The sequence below is a fragment of the Physcomitrium patens genome, chromosome 6 (genome assembly GCF_059467195.1).
Source record: "Physcomitrium patens ecotype Gransden chromosome 6, ASM5946719v1, whole genome shotgun sequence".
Taxonomy (NCBI): domain Eukaryota; kingdom Viridiplantae; phylum Streptophyta; class Bryopsida; order Funariales; family Funariaceae; genus Physcomitrium; species Physcomitrium patens.
In genome coordinates, this window is record NC_143415.1 from 20,685,476 (window position 1) to 20,703,020 (window position 17,545).

The window sequence follows — 17,545 nt, forward strand, 5'->3', positions numbered from 1 at the left end:
ATCGGGATTATTCAAATGTTGAATTGGTCTTTTTTTCTTTTGCTGACTCCGGATAAGAACAACTTAGACACATTCTATCCAATTTACTTGAAAATCTTGACAACCTCGATTTATCTCCTAAATTTTTTCTTGGCTTTGGATCTATTGATCCCAATTATTGACATTGAACGAAGCATTATATTGCTAATACATATGCCCCAACTACTTGCAATTTCTACAAACTGGCGCATAATCGTCATTGGCTCTGGGATTGGGACATTCATTGGCATAATGACCAATCTATCTACAATGGAAACAACGAAGTGGTCTTCTTGCACCTCCATCAGGCATATTGGGTATCTCCACCAGTATATACCTACTAGGCTTGTTCCATGTAGGGTTAGAAAATGATCATGGTTGTCTTGTTGGTACTGAGGGAACTTAGTTTGATGACGTCAGTGGAGCATATTGCTGATATCTCTGCTGCTCTTTATTATAGTTCTGGGGGTTCGATGCATACCCTTGATTAAAATTAGAACTTTGAAAGTTATTGAATGCTCGATTTTATCGATTAAATCGATTTCTATTCCATCCAAACGTATTTCCTATTTGTACTTGATTGACGTTCCACTGGGTTGGTAGGATCATGGTCTGATTACTAAATTATTATTGTTGTCTTTGTCAATTCCAAAAATTTGGTATTAGGTGCTTTCCTCCACAAAATATACATTGATCCATTATTTGTGAGGATAAGAGGCATTATGTTACAAAATGACTGTGGTCCTTACAATTACTGCACCATACATTGATCTATTATTTGTGAGGGTAAGGGACATTCTGTTACAAAATGACTGTGGTCCTTACAATTACTGCACCATACATTGGTCCTAGTATTGGTAGGCTTTTGCCTCTTCTCCTTATCTTTGACCATATTCACGGCCATTTCTTCTATTTTCTTCGTCAAATTCAATAACAAGGTTTCATTGGAATCTTTTAGGACTGGCATTATTCGTATCTCTGTCGTAGTTAACGCTTGTTGTTGATACGAAAAATATGGAGCATACGTTGTTGTCACATTCGATGGTATAGCTTGTAATGGGATGACATTAACTGGCCCCTAAATATTGCTATTGGAATTGTCCCCTATTTTTAACATCCATGGATAACTATCTACTGATTCGTTCCAAGTTACATTTTGATATCTACCTTGAACTGGAATCATCGTGGCTCTTGCAGTTAAAAACTGATTATAATGGCATTCCTCCCAAACCTTGGCTCTATTAAAGGACACAACCACCGCAACGGTTTGAGCTTCTTTTACAAATATTTTTAGCTCTGGTGGGTGCAAACCATTGATTAATATGGATAAGATAAATGCCTTCGACATTTGGTGATTTGGCCACTTACTGAGTATATCAACCACTAGGCCATAGTACAATTCCATCGCCTCCCTTAGGATCATTTTGCTATTCATTAACCTCTCTCGAAGGCGGTCCTTGAAACCAATTGATCAAAAATGAGATAAAAATGTATTCTTCAATGTTTCTTGATTCAAAAATTGACCCACTGGTTGGCAGTTGTACCATTCAAATGCCGTGTCTTTTAAGATTGCTGGCAGCCATCGCAACCAAATATCTTCAGTTCTGCCATTATTAGCTACATATGTTGTAAGAAACTGTGACAAATGTTGATCAAGATCTGTACCCAAAAATCCTTGAAAAGTATGTAGTGGCACGACACTAGTCGTACAATCGCCTACTGCACCCATTTGTACTGCAATCGAAACGGCTGGTCCTTCTGACACCATTGAATTTCTTGTTCTGCTAAACTCTATTTTAAAATAATCTCTGCTTTTTCTTATTCTAATTTTCGAGCTCTTAGTGCTCCTCAATTTTACTGTTATTTTCCACAAATAGTTTTATTGGTTGAATTGCAGGTGAAAACGTCAAATTTTGAAATACAATATAGTAATCTTTATTGGCGACTAATTTGTACCAATCTGAAGAGCCACTATTACTCGTTTTAGTGGTATCTCCTTTTGAAAAAATACCTAATGGAGTACCAAATTCTTCTATGCCTCCTTCTTTTTTAATTAATGGCCTCAAGATTTCCATTGGAATGCTAACAAAATTTTCTACGAGTATTCTTGGCAGTTTTTCTAATGATACATATGACTGCAGAATTAAAAGTCTGTCCAGTTCTTGATATGTTCGGATGCGTTGACAAGCTTGCAACCATGATTTAATCCAATTTTTTTGATGCTTCCTTTTATTATTACGTTCTTACTCCTCTCTAAGCAAGTTCCTTCCTTGCGCTCTTCCTTGTCTTTCTCTCAACTGATTTATTTTCCTCAATGCAATGCTCTCGTTCTTATTAACCATAGTCTTGCTTCAAACACTATTGAAATCGTCTTCCATTGCCAATTTTCTCACATGTTTGTTAATTAATTCCTAACACTCAAAGCTATTATCACTCCCCAACAGCGGCGCCAAAATGTGATTGCTCGTTTTACTTATTCAAAATTAATCTAATGGAAATAAACTCGTATAAGGGGATTCGAATATGGAGAATGACTAGTTGCTTAAGCGTTCACGTTAGGGTCACACAATCAATTACCTCCTGAATGTATCGTCTCTATTTCCAATATCTGAATACACAAGGAAACTATAATCTCCTCCTTCACATTACGGTGTTTCACACAAATATAGACTCATTCTCTCTACTGAACTATAATCAGATTTTAGCATTCAATCTTTCTTCTTTTCAAATAATACCAATCATATTTCCATTCTATAATTCACTTCACAATATTCAAAAACTCTCAATCCTCTTATTCAAAGAAAATAACAAAAAAAAAAAAAAAAAATAGCATCAAGCTTACCTCGACTCACAACTATCACAGCGATGGCACCTTAATTAACTTCTACAACTCCTATATACTTTTCCTTGATTCTCTAGATTCTAACCAAAATTCTATAGTTAACTACTATTAATAACTAAATCACTCATCCATCCTCCTAAATTTCCTATTATATGGACTATTAATATATTTTATCAATATCTTTCAAAAACGAATTAATATCTATTCTACAGAATCCAATACTCAAATATCATAAAACTTATGCATAAAATTTACTAACATGAAATTTTATATTCTTTGAAATTTTGAACCAAAACCTTATCAAATTGATCAAGATATAGCTCAAGAGATAACAACTAATAAATAAGGTTACTTATTATCCTTAGATTGCATGTGCTAAGTTCAAAATCCAATAACTCCTTTTCTTCAACTAAGAATCTAATAAGTAGTATATAAAATGCGTAGCCACAAAAGTTCTCTCTCCAGTCGCAATTGCCGATCCTCAATTGTTGTCTGTATGCATGCGTGATGCCAAAAAGAGTGACAATAGCTCCCAAATCAATACCATAACTTTGAATGCTTGTATCTCCTTCATATAAACTCCAAACCATACAAAACTTATACCAAAATCATAGCTAAAAACCTAAACTTGCTGACCTTAGCCTTCAAAACTCGAATGGCCTTGAGAAACTAATCCTAATTCCTAATATGGCCTCAGGCAGCCTCCTCAAAGCCCATTGGTCATGATTTTTGAACAATAGGAATGGAGATTTTCATCATTCATCTCCATTCATCTATATTGGTGTCGTAATTACTCCCTTTGCTACCAAAATCCTTCTTCAATCCTTTTTCTTATAAGATTTACATAATTTATGCTCTAAATATCAAATAAAAGAACCAAAAGAAGTTTTCAAAGGTCACCAATGTCTAACAAAGGTGATTCTAAATATTTAGAAGTTACTATCAATCAAAACCAAACTTAAAAGCCACTATCAAAAGAAAATTAAAGTTATACAAATTCTATAGTAATCTTTTTAAATGACCTCTTCTCAAGGTAATAATCAAATTATATTCTACAACAAACTAAAATCTACTAATATGGCTCTCACCAAGTTACTTAATGAATTATATATTAAGTACATAATTACATTATTTTCATATAGTAGCTGAACCACAACATGATATCCACCCCCTCTAAACCTGTGCATCCTCCGATATGCACCAAGAAGAACCAAAGTTGTAGTCGGCATCATATTACCTCCTCATTAATGTCTTTTTTAAAATCCAATTTTTCTTCCTCATACCTAAATAGATCAAATTCTTCTTCAACATCTTCGAGGACTAGTTCTTAATCTCATTGTTTGAAAATTTTTATACGTTTTCTTCCAATTGGAATTTTGAGTCTTGATCCATGTAATTCCCTTCACGTATATATAGCATTATCCAAAATATGTACAACCACATAAGATCTAAACTAACCCTTAGAAAACTTTTTGAGAGCATTATGTTGGTTATCCAAGCTATTGTCATATACCAAAATCCAATCACCTTTTTCAATATCTTTTGACCTCAATCTATCTTTATTCTTCAAGCACGACTTCCTCAGCCTTATAATTACTTTTTTTATATCTTCAAGTCTTCTTTCTAGTTGATAAATTTGAAGTACAAAAAATTCTTCTTTAGATAAATTATCTTGCCAAGGCAAGATACTCTAAATAGGTATTTGCTCTTCAATGGACATAATGGGCTTCTGTCCTTGCATTAGCTCTGCCGACATATATCCTGTCATTGAACTGTGAGTAGTACGATCAGCTCAAAGAACAAATGGTAATAATCTTCCCCATTCTCTTGTTCTTCCTTTGCAAGCTTAAACAATGGCCTTTACAATAGGAGGATGACCTCGCTTACTCTTAGCATTGCCTTCCAAATTATAAGATGTAATAAGTGCTAACTTGACTCTACATCTCTCAAAGAACTATCTAGCCTCATGTGCATCCAATTCCCCACGATCAGCAGTAATTTTTCTAATACATCCATATCTACAAATCATATCTTCTAGTAAAAATCTACAAAATCCTTTAGTGGATTTTGTTTGTAGAGCTTTTCTTTCTACTTGATTAGATAAATCTTCTCGTGCAAGGGCCAAGTACCACATTTTCCATATCCCCATAGGCATAGTAACTAGATCCATAACCCATTTATAATGTATTACAAGTGGATATATAGGATGCAATTCATCTCTATGTCGAATCTCCGAGTATATTTGACAAGTTTGACATGATTCTACAAACTTCATCACATTACTATATATGTTATGTTACCAATATTTTTCTTTGAGCTTATTAAAGGGGGCATAAATACCTCTATGTCCAGCCCACAAACTATCACGGAATTCATGGATTAATTGTTCTTGCATCTCTTTCTTACAAACTACTCTTTGTGGCATTCTACTATCACGTTTGCATTGCTTCCATAGGTAACCACCTTGTAAGAGGTAGTTGTAAACCTTCCATCTAATCTGTTTGAAATGAATATCACTCCATCCTAATTATCTTGATAATGTGCTTAAATAGTGTCCAATATCAATCCATTCTTCTTCATATAATTCTTCTGTAAATGGTCTTGGATATTCATCCTCTCCTTGTTGTGCCCTAGAATAAAAGGTAGTATGTATATCTTCAGTATCTTCAATCAAATCTTCTTGTTCATATCTAGCTCGGGATAGCATATCTGCTACAAGATTATCCTTACTTGCTATATGCCTAAATTCAGGATTTCAAGATTTAATATATGCAATCCATCTTAGCATAGCAATATCAGGGGTGTTACAATTAGTAATCATTTCCAATAGCAGGAAATAATCTGTTTCTACTCTCATTGGTGCCTCAATTAAATAATCTCTTTCATTTTTCATAGTTGTAACTATTTTCCATAGCTCCCGTTTCACCTATGGATAGTTTCTTTGTCATTCACTGAATACTTTAGCTCCAAATCTAATAACAAATCTGTTACCTTCTTCATCGTTTTGTCCTAAAGCCCAACCGATAGCTATTGGATTAGTATCAACTGTAAGTATCACCGATTTGCCAACTTCATAACTTATCTTTCGTAATATAGGTAGAGAAGATAATAATTGCTTTAGCTTTTGAATTATTTTTATGTGCTTCTTCTGTCATTTAAATCTCTTCTCTTTTCGTAGCAAACTATAAAGAAGATCAGTTACATATGCATAATGAGGAATCCATACATAATAATATATGCAAGCTCCTAAAATCCTCTTTACCTCTGTTTGTGAGCTATAAATATCTTTCATTCATTGTATGGCATCCACCTTATTAGGATCAGGTTTGCAACCAAACCATCCACACAAATGTTCCACAATAACAACTTCTCGAATTCCAAAGGTAGATTTAGCTCCAAATAGTATCAAATGAACCTCCTCAAATTGAGATAAAATTTTGTCATAGTCTGAAATATGATTAGATACAAATTTACAACACCCCTTCTAATCCATTGTTTTATTTTTCTCTTCTTTCACACACCCTTTTACTGGAATATCATCCAAGAAAGGCAAAGTCTTTTTTAGAATGAAATCATGAAGAACCTTATTCATGCCATTCATCATGTGAGCTATTCAATTTGTTGCTCCTCGTGGCAATGTCCATATCTTAACCAACCCTAAAGATGTCCTCATAGTAGTAATATCTTTGCATCTTTCAGCTAGTTGAAATTGATTATATCTAGAATAAATATCTCCAATAGAGTAAATAGCTCTACCAGCAAATGCCTTAGTAAATTCTCCAACAATTGCTCCAACTCCAGTATTTCTAATAGTTACTTGATTCACTAGTTGCATATCTTGAATGAATTGTAGTGTTCCATTTTTCTTTGGTATTGTAAACCAACGATTAGAATGTGGTGCAAATGATGGCACTAGGATCTTCATTTGTATCTTTTCTTTTAAAAGCTCCATAAGTTTAGGTAGATGGTATTTAGGAACAAAAATTGGTCTTAAATTCCAAAAAATATGCAGAACTGTAAATATAATCATTGGTGCCACAATACTTGGATTGACACATGTAATTTCTAAAGGTTCAAAAGTAAAAGTCTTTCCATGTGGACTTAACATCTTTCTAAATTTCATTTCTTCAACATGTAATAGAAAATTTATATATCCTATTTTTAACTCATTGAGTGTTATTGATAAACTAATGGCCAATTTGTTTAGGATCTCGTAAGTCCTTTTCTTTCAAAGTTTGTTGAACTTGATGATTGGAATCACTAGGGAATGATCTCGTATTGTGGTTCGGCTATTAGATGAAAATAATGTAATTATGTACTTAATATATAATTTACTAAGTAACATGGTAAAAGCCATGTTAGTAGATTTTAGTTGATTGTAGAATATAATTTGATTATTACTTTGAAAAGAGGTCGTTTAAAAAGATTACTATAGAATTTGTATAACTTTAATTTTTTTTTGATAGTGGCTTTTAAGATTGGTTTTGGTTGATAGTAACTTCTAAATATTTAGAGTCACCTTTGTTAGACATTGGTGATCTTTGAAAACTTCTTTTATTTCTTTTATTTGGTGTTTAGAGCATAAATTATATAAATCTTATAAGAAAAAGGATTGAAGAAGGGTTTTGGTAGCAAAAGGAGTAATTAGGGCACCATTATAAATGAATGGAGATGAATGATGAAAATCTCCATTCCTATTGGTCAAAAATCAGGACTAATGGACTTTGAGGCGGCTCTCCTAGGCCATATTAGAGATTAGGGTTAGTTTCTCGAGACCATTTGAGCTTTAAAGGCTAGAATCAGCAAGCTTAGGTTTTTGGATATGGTTTTGGTACAAGTTTTGTATGGTTTGGAGTTAATATAAAGGAGATGTAGGCACTCAAAATTAAGGTATTGATTTGGGAGCTACTGTCACTCTTTTTGGCATAACGCACGCGTACAGATAGCAGTTGAGAATCGGCAATTGTAATTGAAGAGAGCACTTTTGCGGCTATACTTTTTATATACTGCTTACTGGATTCGAAGTTGAAATAAAAGAGTTATTGGATTTTGAAGTCAATGCATGCAATCTAAGGGTAGTAAGTAACCTAATTTGCTAGTGGTTGTCTCTTGAGCTATATCTTAAGCAATTTGATAAAGTTTTGGTTCAAAATTTCAAAAAATGTGTAATTTTATGTTAATAAACTTTTTATATAATTTTTATGATATTTGAATATTGGATTCTTGAGATATTAAGAAAATAGTACTCAAGTGCTTGTAAATTAGGGTTTAGAGCGTCTGCTAGGATTTCTTAGTTATCAAAAGATTTGAATTGAATTTGGAGTTGGTTTTTTTTTAATATAATTTAAGGGTGAATTCTATCTATTCTATAATTTTGAGACAAACCAAACAAATAGATCAAGAGTTACGATTTTTTAAAGTTCTAGACAAAAAAATCTTTCGTGGGAAAAATATGTTTTGAAGGGGTTTTGTTATATTTTGAGTTTTATGCAAAATAAAGGAGTTTTGGGAGGCTAACATAAGATTCATATAAAGATTTAAGCTACATTCTCTACAACTAGATATCTAGTATATTCCCAGATAACAAATCATGCCATATGTCAACGAATTGCCAAATAGTATTGTGTCAAACCGTAAGCCACAATTTATATCTAGGTTTTGAAAGGCACTCTTTAAGATTCATAAGATCAATATCAATCTTTTTTTTGCCTTCCTCCCTCAAACTAATAGCCAAAAGGAGCATGTCAACCAAATTCTTGAGTAATATTTGAGATGGACTATCAACAAGACAACTAGACTTCCTACTTGTTGTTGGTAGAGTTTGCATATAACAACACAATCCATGCATCTATGCAACAAACACCATTCTATTCAAATTATAGTCATCATCCAAAGTTGGATATGATAGAATCTTTAAAGTCGACAAATCCAACAGTAGAGGAGTTTGCTACAAAAATGGCCGAACTTCAAGCAACCATGAAGACTCACCTAGAAATGGCTCAACAATGTTATAAGCTAATAGCAAATGAATTGAGGAAAGAATGTCTTTTATTCTAAGTTAGTGATAAAGTGTGGTTTTTTAGGTATAATATAAAAACCAACAGGTCATGTCATAAGTTGGACTACCTAAGGTTGGGACCATTTGGAATTCAAAAACAAATTAATAACATAACTTATTGCTTGGAATTACCTTCATCCATGAAGATTCATCCAATCTTTCATGTTTTACTTTTGAAAAGGTATAAAAAATTGAACATATCAGGTTGAAGAGAACGACCACCTCATATGGTTGAAATCAATGATCATGTTGAATTTGCGATAGAAGAGGTATTAGATTCAAGGATAAGATATAGAAGGCTTGAATATCTAGTTCATTGGCATTGGTATGATATCAACAATCACACGTGGAAACTAGCTGGCAATCTTGTAAGTGCACAAATGAAGGTTCAAAAGTTCTATCAACAACATCTATCTAAACCAAAAGTGATAAAATAAAGAACACTAGCTTAATAAGATGGCTTCACCAGAAGATTCTTAGTTCTTGGCCTCATAAAAAAAAAAAAAAGGAGGCAATCTCTGAAGAGACAATATTTTCAAATATTTAAAAGAACATAAGTTAATAGTTTGAGTTCACGACCATAGCTTATTTATATTCTTTTGGTCTTTTTTATTTTATGTAATCTACATAGTCAAGAGATAGATGTCCTATCAGTCATACCATCTCAACTAATTAGCTTGCAGAAACAACCTTAAGATGAAGAGCCCCCTAAACCACAAAGACATCAAATGATATCTAATAATAGGTCATTGGTAATTGTATTTGAGATAGAACTTGTATATAAAGAACATCCAAAAAGAATGTTTGTAAGACAATTTCATAATGAAGATACCAAAATTCATGCTTAATCATAAGTAAAAGACTTGGAATACTATCAGTGGCTATAAGGACCTATGAACCATTTGCCTTGCAAAAAACAACTAGAATATATAGCGGACACTATGCAACAGATCTTCAACTTCTTGCACATATACTAACTTGCAGCAATATTGCTTCTCGGAGACCTCAAAGCTAGAAGAGGCGGTGATGTCATTCACATACAATTGAAGAAAATTTGAAAAGATTCTAATAAGTTCTAAAAGATTCTAAGAAGGTTCTTATAGATCTTAGAAGGTTCTAGAAGGTTCTAATAGGTTCTAAGAAGGTTCCAAAAGGTTCTAGTAGATTCTAAGAAAATTCTAGAAGGTCATAAGAGATCCTAGTAGATTCTAAGAGGCTTTAGATGATTTAGGAAGTTGTCGAAGAAGGATCTTAGGCTTGCTTTGTTTCCAAGCCTCATGGAAACTTTTCAAGAAGCTTTCTAAGACCTAGTATATATAGGAGTCGAGGTTGAAGGGATCCTCAGTCTCTACAACTCACTTCTTATGATTTAGTCAAGACCTTCTTGCCTTATATTCAATTATTATTCTAATATCAAGCTAATTCCATTTCTTGGTCTTGAATCCTTGTCTTGTATATAGTTCCTAACACAAAAAGATAATATTAAGACTAAATCTTTTACTATCTTTCTATCATTTATTATTATTTTTTTATTATATTTTTTTAATAAGATCTTCTATAATAACATCCATATTTTTATTTTTCACTATATAATTATATTATTATATAATAATGTATTCTTTAACCTCATCATAACTTTCCAACTACCAAACATATTTGATACAATGAGGCTTTAGAACTAATATGAAGAGATGTTTACTTGTCTCAAATGTGAAAGGCATTCAAAGACTTTATTAAATTATGTAACATTAGTTCAAGATCAAAAACTCTTTGTTATCAACTTTATAGAATTCTTCAGCCATTACCTATTTCAAAATAACTTAAGTCTCCTCTTTCTACAGATTTTATCACAGTTCTTTTAGTCTCAGATTTGTATGATTTTTTATTTTTAATAGTACATCATTTTACAAAGATGACATATTTTGTGCCATCTACAAAATCCATCATAAGTAAAGAAATAACTAAGTTTTTCCTTGACAATATCTATCACTATTATAGATTGTCTAAAAATATTATATTGAATAGGAGATTTTAATTTGTATTAAGATTTTAAAGGTAGACATAAAGCTCTCTTCTACTTTTCATCTTCAAATCAATGAACAAACAAAGTACATAAATCAAATTTTGGAGAAGTATTTGAAATATATCATCAACTATCAATAAGATGATGATATAACTTTTTTACTTTTGATAGAATTTATTTATAATAATATGATATATTTTTCTATGTACCAATTTTTTTTATTAATTATGGTTATTATCTACAACTTGATGCTATTGACTTCTTAAAAGTTAATAATTCTATAATAAAAGATTTGGCAAATTTTTTACATGAGCTATATAGAATAATTAAGGTATAATTAGAAATAGCTCAAGAATGACAAAAGACTAATGTGGATGCCTATTACAAAGAATACCTTCAATTTTACATTGGCAATAAGATACAATTACTTTGTTGCAATATCAAGACTAGACATATTTATGATAAATTGGATTATTATAGGCTTTGACCATTTTTTATATGTGAAAAAATTAATCATGTTACTTATTGATTATATTTATTGAAGTATATGAAGATTCATCTTATATTTCTTAAGTTTTTTCTTGAATCATGTAAGATAGTAAATATTTCAAAAAGAAGACAAATATCACTTCTTCCTATAGAAGTGGACAATAATCAAGAATATGAGGTTGAAGAAATCTTAGATTCAAGGTGATATTAAATTAGGTTGGAATATCTTATTCATTGGCATAGATATAATATTACTGAACATATATAAGAGCCTACCAAAAATCTTACAAATATAGGAAAAAAATTAATATTTTTTGTTAACAACATACATCAAAATCAAGATAAAAATAATAAATCTTTATTACAAAAAAAACAAGATTTATAAAAGATTACAACCTAATTTCTATTCTTAATTATTATTTTTATCTATTTGTAGTACTAAAGAGATAGAAAACCAATAGCTAATAGATTTAATTCAAAAACTATCATTTACTAACTTATTGAATAAGATATTACAATTGTCATAGCATTTGAGATAATATAATAGAAATAAAGATCTTCAAGAACAATATATTTTGCTTCAAATAGATAGTAAGATATAATGTATTTGATATTAGAACTTTAGAATAATATTAAGAATTTCTTCTAATATTCTTATTTTAATAATTTTATTAGAAGTAAGAAAATTTTTTGATGGTATTTAAAATATTTTATTTGAAAAAAATTATAAAGGCTTTAAAAATGATGAAATAACATACTAATCTTTTTGCCTTGATATAGAACACTATTGATGGCTAAGAAGACCTATTAACCACCTTCAAAGAGAATAAAGATTAGAATATGTAATAAATATAATATGCCACATCTTAGACTTTCTCAACATATGATAGTTGCTTCTTGTGGAACTTTTGCCTAAAAAGGGAGGTAATGTCACAAACATACATATTTATTTGAATAAAAAGTACTAGATAAAAGATATATGTATGTAGATTTAATGTTATCTTGTAGAAAAGTTTTTTAAAAGCTTTACGAACACATATTTGACTCTATAGATGTTTATAATTAATTAATAGATTAGAACCTTAGCCAACAAGTTAGCTATGTGTCATACATGCAAATACCTTGTGATACAAGCTAACAATGTGGTGCACATATAAAAAACTTTCTTTGCAAGTTAAAACATATGTTTCATAAATTAAACATATATCGGAGGTTTTATGGAATGTTGTCACATAGCTCTTAGTTAGATAGTATATATGGAGGCAAGAATGAAGCTTGTTTCTTTCTTCTCAATGTTTTTTTAATCTTTAGTCTTATTTCAAGACCTTCTAATTTTCTTGTCTTTAACAATAGCCATTCTAATTTAATATTATACATCTTTGAATGATTCTCTAGTCTTTTTGAGTGATATAGGAGTGAATTGATCTTTTAATTCTTTGACATTCATGTCTTGAACATCTTATCCTTGGCATCTATTTAAGCATTTTTTTTTTTAAGATTTGGATTCAAAATTATTTATCAATAAAAAAAATAATATTTATTAGATATTATTTTTAGATACTCTTATATTACACAAAAAAAGATATTTAATTTTTTATTTATATTAAATAATTCTTTTGAAGCTAGAGTAATTTCATCTTTGAGCTATAAATCAATATGAAAAGTCAATTCAACTTTTTTTAAGCAAGTTTAATCAAGTATGTCCTTATATCTTATTATTTATAATATTAAAAGTGATCCTTTAAATTTCATGATATTTTTATGTTTGAATTCAAGAACAATCTCCTATATTTTGAAGGACGCTTATGTGTTCTAGAAGGTGAAGTACAACTAAATGATCTTCAATCTCAATACAAGTTGGACATGTATTGAAGGTCTTATAAAATATTGTTATGTAGCTTCTAGTTATATAGTATATATGGAAGCAAGATTGAAGTTTTTTTAATTCTTGTCAATACCTTTCTTGTTTTTAGTTTTGGATTTGTAATAATTGCATTATGCCTTTCAAAGGAATCCAAGAAGCTTCTCACCGTCGTTGATACCCAATTTGCGAAGGCAAGCAAATCCAGTGGCATTCCTGAAGAATAAAGTCGCAGGGGAAGGACCCAGGCACCAATCAGTACCCGTAGTCCACGTAGGCACCTGAGACCCGCGGGAGGAGTTAAGGTGGCATGGAATGATTGGACATGGCAGCGCACAACGAGGAGTCCTGCCCCGACGACGCTGGAAGCTTCCGTCCTCCTCTTCCTCCTCGTCCTACGCTGCCGTCAGTCACCCTCCTCCCTCCGTTGCAGTCTTCGTCCTCACGTTCCTGTCTCGCCGCGCATCGCCTGTCTCTCCAACGTATTTCGCCCACCAAGGTTCTTGTTACCAGTGTGTGTTTCCCCTTCTCATTTTTCGTCGTTCTCTGCTTGCAACCCCGCTTTCTGCTCATCACCCTCTTTCGGGGTTGCCTGCCTGCTCACCCTCCTCTTACCCTACTATTCCTCTGTTGTCATCGTACTTCTGGCATTTCTCACAAATCATTCACTTCAGATCCCGTGCTTCTCGCTTCGTCGGTGATTGGGTTATTCCCAGGTTGCGGTGTCACCAGGAGCTTTGGCAGGGGAGAATTGCAGCCAGCGACGAATTGGGTTGAGCACTATGGCCACCACAGGCGCTAATCACACGCAAGCGAAACTTGTGAGTAGTGATTTCTTTTTTTGGGGGCGGCTTCTTCGTTTTGTGCTGTTTTGTGTCACATGGGGATTTGGATTAGAGGACTCGTCTTATTTTATGTGCTGGCGGTTTTATCGAATTTCCTCTGTTGCAGGTTTTGCTTGGAGACATGGGAGCTGGGAAATCGAGCCTTTCTCTACGGTTTGTGAGGGGCCAGTTCTTTGATTATCAGGTACTGGGTGGTGCATTTGGTGTATTATTGTTCCTTCTCGTTTCTCAATTAGTTCCATGTCTATATTTCAAGATCATGGTTGGGTGAATGACTAAATTAACGGGATTGGAGACCGAGCACGATCTATGTGTTTGATCAGTTGCTATGTGTAAAACCTAATATATGTTTTTGAATGGGGGTGGGTTATTCTTGTAGGAGTCTACAATTGGAGCAGCTTTCCTCACACAGACATTGGCAGTCAATGAGACTACGGTTAAGTTTGAGATATGGGACACAGCTGGGCAAGAAAGATACCACAGTCTTGCACCTATGTATTACAGGGGTGCTGCTGCAGCTATCATCGTATATGACATCACAAACTCTGTATGTAGTTCATGCCCATCTGATACATGTTTTAACATCTAGAGTAAGGCTCTGCAGTCGGTGGATTTGGGCGTCATCGCCACGGACAGACAAGCTTTTCATGTGAATTTCAAGTTGATGGTAGTTAGAATTGGGGGAATCCAGTGAAGCTTTTTGAGCCTGTCCTTGTCTTTATTGTGTTCGGGATTGTGAAGCTTTAATGACATAAACCTCCATGGCGTATGAATTAAGAGATGGTGCGTGTGTAGAACAGTTGGGGATCTAGTTATAATACATGTGGACTGCAACAGCGTCACACAAAGAAATTCTAATTTAGGGGCTCGCCTTTTTCGAATGTGGCCTTTGGAATGCCAGTGTGGTTCATGCTTATCCTTTTCTCTGGGTTTTCAGGATTCTTTCGGGAGAGCGAAGAAATGGGTCCAAGAGCTTCAAAGACAAGGTACTGGAGTGTGATTTTGCTGTAACTTAGTCCTGTGGAAGCAGAGTATTTCTATGAAATATAATGCGTTCTTGAGTATGCATGTGGCCCAACTGGATGGCAACGATCAAGGTTATTTAAGTTTGTTGATTGGTGGATTGTACAGGCAATCCCAATTTGGTGATGGCGTTGGCGGGAAACAAGGCTGATCTATCTGCGAAGAGAAAAGTCGAAGCAGAGGTTTGTTGCACTTACCTGCTTCCTAGCGTGCACGTCTGAAGGAACTCTTGGAACTTGAATCTTGCTAGCAAGTTGTTGGTGTGATTGGCGGGCTCAACAGGGTGCTTTTCATTTCCAGGAGGGTCAATCGTACGCCGAGGAGAATGGGCTGTTCTTCATGGAAACTTCAGCTAAAACTGCTCAGAATGTGAACGAGTTATTCTACGAAATTGGTACTTGCTTATTGCTTTTCTAATTTGGTTTCAGTTCGATCTCATGTATGGGAAAAGTATTTTTTGAGGTTCTTGACAGGGTGATGGTGAGGATAACATCATGGTTGCACATGTTTGAAGGAATTCTCTTCGTGTCCCATTATAAGAATGGTCGAGAAGTACATTTGATGCTCTTGTTCTGGGTAACTTTGATACGTACGTTTCTGATAGCTTGTCTTTTATACTAGGTGACTGCATTTGAACACCACGTTATTTTGGTGTCTGTCATAGACCTGATTTTTTTATGATTTTCGCAGCAAGGAAGCTACCCAAAGCGCAACCCGCCCAGGCAACTGGAGTTTCACTCACAGATAAGTCGTCAAGCCGCCTTACCCCTGCTAAAACCACATGTTGCGCTTGAGATAAACGTGAATGTCAGGTGCTGTTAGCAGGGTTTGTCTTTGCTCCAAGTGGGGATCTGAGAACAAGGACAGCAGGTTAAGCAGGCCCTATGGTGCTCATGTTTTGGGTGGTGGTCTGTGGTGTTGCGGTTGGTCACACCAGCAAGGTTGATAGGAGATTGAAGGGTATAGAGGCGCAGCTGTCTGGTTGCGGGTGTCCATGCTCATTGTGCACGCACTTCGAATGTATTTTAGGGTGCTTTGCATCTTTGGCATACCTTGTACAAAGTTTGTCCCAACAGACAGTGTAGAAGAGATTTATGAGTGAGTTGTGTACAGGCTCAGTTTCAAATTGTCATTCATTTTGTCGCATCGATCAATGCAGATATGTGCGCGTCTGATTTTGGAAATTTGTGCCCTGAATTTTTTCTTCATCGTGCATATGCAGAGAAAATGCGTTTTTTGTTTTATCTCCTCTCATGCTTTAGAGTATTTGGTTGCGTATGTTTCAGTCAGTGGGATTTGCGATTATGTCTCAGAATTTTGGTTCTGTGCACTGCTGCTTAACTACCCAACTTAAGTTGGCTAAATTCTACAGTATGACGTATTTATGACATTGAGGATGAAGGTGGTGCTAAGGTATTTTAATAATATTCAGTGAGAGCTCATTTTTTGTGTATATACATTTTTTAATCCTCTTTCGGAATTTGATTTAGGAAACTGGACCTTATCAATTCCACAATATGATAAAATTATTTTAAATTCTCTAATAGTCTCCTCACTAAATAAAAAAACTCATCCCCTTTTAGAACCCTACTAGTCACCAAGAAGCTATAAGAAGGGATAGTGATCTTTTCATTTGTACAACTTGATATTGAAATGTATATACATATATTATTTTTACTCTGCTGTTTTATTTTATTTATGAATACCAGCCATGAATATCTTAAGTGGTTATTAAATTTATTATTACTACAACTTGAATTATGATTATGCAAGATATCCATAGTTGTTTGCATTATATGTAGATGATATTTAATTATTTATTTGCATCATTGTATTGTTTCTTTTAGAAATCTATCTTATGATTCAAAATCATTTTTTTTAAATGTAAATATTTAATACTGTTATTTAATTTTAACATTCTCTTTAAGAATTGGATATTAATGGAGTAGATTCCATTTAATAAAATATAATCTATGTATAAAACATGACATGAATCAAATTCCAACCATGAAAAGTTATGACAATTTAATTGGATTTAGACTAAATAAAATAATAATAGTAATAATAATAGAAGAAATAGAATTATAAAAAAAATATTCAAGCATTTGTTAAAAAAATAAGTTGATTTCTTTTAATATAAAAAGATATATATTTTTTTTACATGATGAAAAAAGTAAGTGATTAATTCTTCCAAAAAATATTAAAAAATACTTAGTCAAACTTCTTCTTAATTAAATTATACTATTTATTTTTTAATTTTTTTTCTCAACTCTAGAAAGTTACTATTAAACCTTGAAACATTAAATTTTTTTTTGTTGCTATATTTTTTGGAATTCAAATCCTTTAAATATCTATGATTTATTTTATTATTAAATATATTATACAA

General features: G+C 32.9%; 1 protein-coding gene across 2 annotated transcripts; it reads left to right on the top strand.

The window, feature by feature from the left end:
• The first annotated feature begins 13,715 nt into the window (after window positions 1-13,715).
• On the top strand, window positions 13,716-16,343 carry LOC112284058 (ras-related protein RHN1). 2 transcript variants are annotated; one of them, XM_024523564.3, is made up of 8 exons: window positions 13,716-13,790; window positions 13,966-14,112; window positions 14,243-14,320; window positions 14,516-14,683; window positions 15,074-15,122; window positions 15,268-15,341; window positions 15,460-15,553; window positions 15,850-16,343. In XM_024523564.3, exons 2-8 carry the CDS (start codon window positions 14,074-14,076, stop codon window positions 15,951-15,953), a joined length of 606 nt encoding a protein of 201 aa, XP_024379332.1. In that variant the 5' UTR covers window positions 13,716-13,790; window positions 13,966-14,073; the 3' UTR covers window positions 15,954-16,343. The 2 variants fall into 2 exon arrangements, with proteins under 2 accessions (XP_024379332.1, XP_024379331.1); XM_024523563.3 differs by having other exon boundaries at window positions 14,008-14,112.
• The last annotated feature ends 1,202 nt before the right edge of the window (window positions 16,344-17,545 follow it).

Bases quoted from the DNA above. Each gene is read 5' to 3' on its own strand.
- LOC112284058 (XM_024523564.3), top strand. From the start codon at position 14,074: ATGGCCACCACAGGCGCTAATCACACGCAAGCGAAACTT. The intron at 14,321-14,515 runs GTACTGGGTGGT...TTATTCTTGTAG, and splicing joins GCCAGTTCTTTGATTATCAG to GAGTCTACAATTGGAGCAGC. The intron at 15,342-15,459 runs GTTTGTTGCACT...TTTCATTTCCAG, and splicing joins AGAGAAAAGTCGAAGCAGAG to GAGGGTCAATCGTACGCCGA.